At 34.6% G+C, this 8198-nt stretch overlaps 2 protein-coding genes across 2 annotated transcripts; both read right to left on the reverse strand.

Moving 5' to 3' along the window:
• Positions 1-226: 226 nt before the first annotated feature.
• LOC110739193 (SKP1-like protein 1A) lies at positions 227-2551 on the reverse strand. The gene is made up of 2 exons (XM_021919653.1): positions 2134-2551; positions 227-683 (listed from the first exon to the last, which is right to left on the reverse strand). The coding sequence occupies exons 1-2, from the start codon at positions 2455-2457 to the stop codon at positions 510-512; spliced, it is 498 nt and encodes a 165-aa protein (XP_021775345.1). The 5' UTR covers positions 2458-2551; the 3' UTR covers positions 227-509.
• A 1811-nt stretch (positions 2552-4362) lies between these two features.
• LOC110739182 (glycerate dehydrogenase HPR, peroxisomal) lies at positions 4363-7973 on the reverse strand. The gene is made up of 13 exons (XM_021919647.1): positions 7575-7973; positions 7394-7477; positions 7144-7284; positions 6621-6742; positions 6445-6526; positions 6127-6199; positions 5793-5884; positions 5593-5667; positions 5391-5498; positions 5229-5306; positions 5069-5113; positions 4739-4853; positions 4363-4649 (listed from the first exon to the last, which is right to left on the reverse strand). The coding sequence occupies exons 1-13, from the start codon at positions 7695-7697 to the stop codon at positions 4627-4629; spliced, it is 1161 nt and encodes a 386-aa protein (XP_021775339.1). The 5' UTR covers positions 7698-7973; the 3' UTR covers positions 4363-4626.
• Positions 7974-8198: the final 225 nt, after the last annotated feature.

An 8198-nucleotide genomic window follows, 5' to 3' on the forward strand; every position in this document is an offset into this window, starting at 1 on the left:
CAAGGAACAAAGAGTGGGACAAAAAAAGCGATATTTAGGCAACGAGGATCGGCTCTCACCTTATCAGACACATTAAGCTATGGTGTCAATATTTGATGAACCATATACTATGAAATAATCCTGAGGCCCCGCTAGTCATCTCGTTCTACATTTTAGCGACAATGTAAGAGCATGAACATGATGAGAACCTTACTTTCTCAACATACATATTGCACATTTTCAGACACAGAATAATGATGTCCATTATCAGCAGAATAATTTCATACCATCAGAAATTGTGCTTACACTACAAATGTTTTAAGATAACGATAGCAAAAACTTACATAGTTATGCTTCACTTCCATTGTAAATAGCACAAAAACAAGTACTGCTAATGAGCCGAATGGACAGACCAGGTTTTAAATTAGTTTCTAGATAGTTTTCGACCAAAACAAAAGGGCGACTCTTGATATCAACAGACTCCTATTCTATAAACATTTTAGGTGAGATGCAGCTCCCATCCATGAAGTTCATTCAAAGGCCCACTGGTTCTCCCTCCTAACCTCCTCTTCCTCCTCTGGGGTGAAGTCGTTCTTGATGTTGAAGGTCTTCCTGATCTCCTCAGGAGTCTTGCCTTTGATCATGTCGGCCACAGTTTGGCAGGTCAAGTCCAGCAGACTCTTGATGTTCAGGTAGTTAGCAGCCTAAACCAAGAATAAATGCACTGAAAATCAGTATCGAGATTGACAAATCAGAGAAACAAAACATAAAGAGAGTAATGGAAAATTGTCACAGCAGGCCCAAAAGTAAGCAGTAGAGCATCATAAGAGCATTCAATCAAAGATGGTCCCAACTTAGTCATGCCATGAAAATCTTAATGTTACAGTGAATTTCTGCTGGAATGAAATGGGCAAACAAAGCTACTATAAGGGAGCAGAGCAGAATATAACTGATCAAAAAGATGGAAGAACTAGAATGTACAGGGGAGAAAATTCAAGTTTCTCAACATGAGAAACATGTCAATTGGGTTTTGGTCCAACGGAAGCTTAACAACGCTAACCCACAAATAAAATACCCATCTCTCCTCAACGATGAAGTTAAAGAATCCTTCACCAATGGAGGTCTAGAAATTCTACAACCATGAAAAAAAAACTCACAAATAATAACAAACAACTACCAATTTAGGGTTAACCCAATATACACTATTGAATTGGTGTGTTGGGGTCGGGGTTTGATCATGCTAATAAATTATCAGCGAAACACAAACCATCGTGTTAACAACTTGATAATCAGACAAATGGCTGACAATCCATAGTTCAAGTTCATTTCTTTCTAAACAAAACCATAATCACAATACCGATTATCATCAGGAGCCAGTGAATGAACTAAAAACCCTTGAATAAAAAGAAAGCTGTGTCGGAAGAATAAAGTTTTAGGAAATAACAATTAGATGATGAAAAAATCTCTAATCCCATCCATTTCCAGAGCAAAAAAGGTTGGTGATTTGCAAATCAATGGGATTTCATAAAGCCCGAAACAGTTAGGGCTTTGCAAATCAATGGTTTAAAAAAACGAAACAGCATGGGGTTCGCAATTTGAAGCCGAAAATGGCTGGGGATTTTCAGAGCTTTCTAGCACTTGGAAGGCACAAATATAAGTGGAATTTCAAATCCCCAACAGCACAGGACATCGCAGCAAAATTAGCATAAACAAAATCAACCAACAGGTCTACAAATAAATACAACTTCCAATCCTAAATATCCAAAACAACTTCATATGACATCAACATGTAATCAATTGTAAAATATAACCAAAAACTAGCAATTCAAGTGCGTCCCAACAAACAATTACACAAACATAACTTGATCAAACATCAAAAATCATTTCAATCAATTACAGAAACGAGAAATTGAAGTTTAACTTCAAAACAATTAATCCCCAAAATAATTTAATTTAACAATCAAAATAATCAACACCCAACAAATAATCCATTTTAAACCAAATGAAGACAGATTTAGATCTAGAAAATCACATAGACAGCATAATCGGAAAATTGAACAAAAAAACAAATTAAGAGCACAAACACTAAATTAAAGCAAGATCTAAAATCTAGAGATAAAGGGAGAAATGAGGAGAGAGAAAAGTAGAATATACCAAAATGAGATCAAAAAGGGTATTCTGGTCAACTTTGACAAACTCAGCATCCCAGCTCTTAAGTTCATCATCAGCAGTAGAATTAGTAGAAGATCGATCTTCAGCAGAAGCTTTAGAAGCAGCAGCATCGACATGCTTCTTACAGTACTCAATCACCTTGGAAAGGATCTTACCAGTAACATTAGGAAGAGGAATCGCGTTGTCGGCGCAATCATCTTCGATCATATGCTTGATTGTCTGAGATTCCAAGGCGACAATCTCTTCGACATCGAATTGCTCGTTGTCGGAGGATTTCAGGGTAACCTTCTTGGAAGTGGCAGCCATTGATGAAGATTGTTTTGGAGGAGAGAGAAAATGAAGCGGCAGAGAAAACCCTAGCAGATCCGAAATGAGGAGAGAGAAAGTGATGGAAGATGGTGGGGATGTAAATGGATTTTGAGGGGTTATATATAGAGTTGGTTGTCAGCCCTAGGGGTCCTGTGTCGTTTCTCATACTCCGTATGTTGTCACTTTTTAATTGTAATTTGTCCTGTTTCCGTCTTTTTATTACATGCCTTTTTTTTTTTTTTTGTATCATAATTAAGAAAGTTAAATTCATAAAATTAATAATTGGGAGTATAAATATACATGTGGGGTTAGAGAGAAACAAAATGTGGTTGGAAATTATAAGAGAGAAAGTATTGGAAATTGATGTTTAAAGTACCAAAAAAAAAAAAAAAGACAAATCATCCAAAAGAGAATAATATTGTAAAAACAGTACAACCTTTAAATAAAAACAAGCACTTAATTTTGATGACTCAAAAAGGGATTACAGACATGTAATAAAAGGACATAGGGAGTACTTCAATTGATAAATTTAGAAATTCATGACAAAAATATGTGTATACTCTTTATCTGTATAGATTAATACGAGTATACGACTTGGTAAGAAGGACTCGTCACCTTCCAAACATCGAGCCAAATCATCACCCAAACAATTTTAACCATTACACCACGTCGCGCAACAAACCATTATTACTTCGTACAATACACTACATCACCCAAGTGGCCAAGTTACCAAGATTACTCTGTGTACAAACATAAGGATAAAGAGATTTGAACCCTCTACTTCTTATAATGAAGATGACTATTTAATTACTAACGGTCAAATATCAACTACTCCTTCGTGCCATAATTTGGTGCCTAATTCTCAAAAAAAAAAAAAAAAAAAAAAAAAAAACACGGTAATTAGGGAGAATGGTGGAGGTAGTGAAATATTTTATTCATTGAAAATATAAAAAGTAGAAAATATTGTATGAGAATAATAAAAAGTACGAATATTGTATGAAAAAGAGAAAAATAAGCACCGATGGAGTATGTTATGAATATGTAAAAAGTTACTCCGTATTTTTTAAAACAGGCACAACATTTTGGGAAACCCCAAAAGAAATACTGGCACGAAATTATAGGATTGATAGAGTATGTTATTACGGAGTAATGTGTAAAAAAAAAATAAAATAAAAATGTAAACCACAAGATTCAATTTATCAAATCATAGAATAACTCAATTTTGATTTGACAATGACAATTTCAATTTTAAAAAATCTTTACAAAAATTTGTCCATATACATTCGAGAGTAGCATCCTAAAACAACATACAGGCTAATCACTAGTCCCTTTATTAATTACCGTAGCTATTCCGCTTTCTACTAGCCTTTTTTTGGTAGGAAATGCACGAACATCGATTTCCAATAACCATTTCGTCTTCCCTAATCAAGTTCTTTGCAATACTCTCATAGGTAATTACAACCATACTTGACAAATTTCCAATTTCTATTCCGACATAGGAAATTAATTATTCCGTATTATGGAACACAAGTAGAATCTAAAAGTCTAACTAAATTTGGAAAGACTAAAGGTCTACCGGCTCTATTTGATTAATCTAATTTTGTTTGAAATTATACTCTGTATTTTTTTATTTTTTATTTTTTGAAAACATACTATGTATTATTTAACTTTATTTAGGAGTACTTTTTATTTGACTAAAGATCTACCGACTCTATTTGATTAATCTAAACTTATTATATTTTTTGAAATGATTTAATTTTATACTCGTATGAAGTATTGTCTTAACAAGCTAGTGTTAAGAGTCCTCATAGAGTCATAGTGTTATCTTATGAGACTATTTTCATTGATTACAACTTACAAGACTATGAATCAAGGAAAATAAGTTTGATTAAAAATACAAGGAGCATAATTAATTTGAGCTATCAGATGATCGATGTAATGAAACCAAGAACATTTAGGATGATCGATACTCTGTATCTTCTAGCAGTACATGATCGAATGCGAATAGGGATAGATATATAATCAAGAATAGACACATCGTCAGTTCACTGTGTACTCAACTATATTAGTTACATATATATCCATCAAGCTCCTTCTAAAAAGTGTTGCATTTTCAAAGCACAAGCTTATTACAGCAAAACTCTATTTGATGCCATGCTTCGATTTCTACAGCTTTGAAACAGGTAAGCCTGCACAGTAATTGCAATTACAGTTAATATAGTAAAGTGCTAAGTGATGCATGTAGACAGTGCACAAAGGTAACTAAAGTGAATAGTACTTAGAGCTTTGGCATTGACAATGCTCGGGCAAGCTGCCGGGGGTGGAGCATTCTCATTCAAGAATGGCTCAACGCGGTTGGGGTCAGCCCATGCTGGGTATCCTTTGATTTTTCCCTGAAATTCAGAAATACAAGTTATATATATCTAGCAGGGGATTGATTACTCGTCTGCATTTACAGTTAGGGATGGAAGGCAGGGAATTGCAAGGGCACTGCAAGCCTATCACATAGTTTTGGCAGATATACAGCCTAACTCTGTCTAATAAAATACAGCATAAGACTATTTTTTGGATAATCCATATATAACACAGGTCAAGCTGATAAATGTACCAGGACATTCAGAGCTGCAAGTGTCGCCATTCCTTCACGAGTCCACTGCATGACAGAAAATTAAGAATAAAATTGGATTAGAAATTGCCGCTGAAGGACTTAACCATCATAACTAGTTGTGAGTAGATGGTGCAGAGATCAGTAAAATTCCCCCAAGAACCTTGGAAGCTGAAGCTATGTGTGGCACCACAACAGCATTCTTCATGTCAGCAAGGCCAGGTTTCATGAATGGCTCATCCTACACAAGGAAATGTTTGAATCTAAGAGGTGTCCAACAAGCAAGGTCTGAACTCTGAAACGTAAGAAAGTAATGATTGGATACCTCAAAGACATCAAGACCAACTCGAAACATGGGGTTTGCCTTCAAATGTTCAACAAGAGCTACTTCATCAATGACAGCACCCCTACTGCAGTTAATGAGAATCGCTTCCTGTTGATGAAATTTATACAAGTTTAAGCAACATTTGTCACGAACTTGCAGTAATCAAATTAGGAATTCTCCAAGAACAATTCGCTGAAATTACCTTTTTCATCATTGAGAGCCTCTCTTTGTTGACAAGATGGTAAGTTGTTTTATCCAATATAGGATGCAGACTTATCTATAAAGCATTCAATCATTTACCATTACACACAAAACTGATTACTTTTCTCCATTTCAGACAGAAGGTATTAGGAATAATAGATCACTTGAATATGCTTGGCTGGAGCTTGGTAGGAACCTTACCAAATCAGCCTGTTGAAGTACTTCATCCATACTCGCTGCTCTTTTCCAAGTGACAGGTTGCTCACCATTAGCTTTCAGGAATTCACCATAAGCTAGAGAAAGAAATCACAGAAATATCACTTAAAATTCAGATATTTAGCTCACCATGTAATTGTTGACAGCTCTTCCTCCCTCCTAAATAAATATCTTAACAATCCAAAAAATAAAAATTAAATCTCCACCATATTTTGTAGAGTTATTCCAGGATGAATAACATGGGAAAGACCAAATTTTTACTCAATGAAATTAGAAATACGGTCAACTATATCAGGACTTGGGGAGTATCCGAGTATACCAGTAACAAACTTCTCCAGTCGAGTTGATTGGTACAGATCAAAATATATCAGGTTCATTTTGAATCCCTCAACCTGAGAATGGAATAGTAGCAATATGTGTGGTTAGTTGATCAGAAAAATCACCAATAGCAGTTTTGCAACTGCAAAAGAATGCAGAAACTCGTTGGGCTTATTGCTTATAAATGTTGATTCGAGCCAAGATGCAGAATTTTAAAAAACTTCTTTTAAAGTATACTCGTATATACTTTTTCAACTAGTGTTTAAATCAAGAGTAAGTATTTATTAACATTAGAGCACCAATTTAAAATGTATGTTACCATCATTCTAGCATAAGCAGACCCAATACGACCAGCTCCAATGACACCAACAGTCTGCCCCTTGAGCAAGTTTCCAACAAACCTGTGATGAGAAATGCGTACTGTTAGGTCCTTAAAAAGAATTCATTTACATAGAATGAAATTTAAAATGGGAATATAATTAAGAGAGCCCTTACAAATGAGGAAGCCATCCTTCATACAGACCAGCCCTCATGAACTCATCTGCTTCAACTATCCTTCGGGCAGCTGCCAAGGATAGTGAAGCCGCTAATTCTGCTGTAGTCTCAGTAAGAACTCCCTACAAAAGGCGATAATACAATAAGAAAGCTTCTTGTTCCAAACACAATTCACATTTCAAGTTTATAATGACTACAACAAAAGTGTAGCCACTGAAAGCCGTTTATAAGCTACAATAACCATTATCTCAAAATATATTGAAAATTTATAAATGTACGATGCACTCATCCAATAATATAGTAAACCTACACAAAGTTATTGCACGGTTCCATTGACACACACACACTAAACCAGAGCTCCATTCTCGATACTTCCAGGTGCATGAATTAAATTGTGATTAGCTACTTACTAGTAATAGTTGACAACATACGCAATACTCCATATATTAATCTAGTCAATGTTACTAGCAATAGTACAAGTTCAGATAAAAATAAAATTAAGATAGCAAAGTCAAAATCTTACAGGAGTGTTACCAACAGCAACACCATACTTGTTAGCAGCATTAACATCAACATTGTTATAACCAACAGCCATGTTACTGAATGCTTTGCCACCTGCTTTGCTCAATGCAGAGAACAAAGTCTCTCCCCAATCTTCTGTCAACTGTAATAATATTAAATAATTCAACAAAAAATAAGCAATTATCTTGATATTCAAATGAAAATTACCATTCATCCATAAAATTAGAAATAACAAACTATAATAAATTTACCTGGCCAATTACCCCATCACACTTGTCTCCAATCAAAGCAATGATATCATCAACAGATAATATAGTTTTGTTCTGGGTACAAATCTAAATTTGAAAAAAAAATATATTATAAATATCAATACATGAAATTATAAAAAAAAAAAATCCAAAAATGAAGTGGGTGAAAAAAAACTAAAATAACCTCCACTCGACAATCTTGTTCAACTAAGAGATTGATCCAACGAGTGCCAGGCATAGATTTAGTGCTAACAACTCTGTATTTTCCACTAGGATTGTAAACTTCAATTGAAACTGGTTTTGCCATGATGAATAATTTTGGTTCAGGTAATTCAACAAACACTTGGTATGCAAAGTTTTATTCTTGAAGTTTTTATACTTGGGAAATGGGCATGATGTGGTGCAACCCACGGTAAGAATTGTATGTACATTCACATCAACACATCAAGATCAAATCTTTATGATCATTGGTTGATAAAGGTGTTATCTTTGAAGGATGTAGAGTAATATGATGGGATTGGATGTATGTGGGCATTGTTTGTGATGTTTGGATAAAGTGGATTTGTTTTGTAGGAATTGGAAGTTTTATGAGGGCCTTTCATTTGGTAGGAAAGATAATGAGATTGTGGCCTATAGTTTTTGATCTAATGCATTGAGTTCATGATTGCTATAGAGGTTTTTGAGGGCCCTCTCCAATTAGTTAGGAAAATTCATAGCAATTGCAATTTTTTAGAATTTTGGGTAGATTTTTTATTTTTTTTTTTTTTTTTTTGTGGGCGTTGAGAGAATAGCAAAGACAAATGCTATA

The sequence above is a fragment of the Chenopodium quinoa genome, unplaced genomic scaffold (genome assembly GCF_001683475.1).
Source record: "Chenopodium quinoa cultivar QQ74 unplaced genomic scaffold, ASM168347v1, whole genome shotgun sequence".
Lineage (NCBI taxonomy): Eukaryota > Viridiplantae > Streptophyta > Magnoliopsida > Caryophyllales > Amaranthaceae > Chenopodium > Chenopodium quinoa.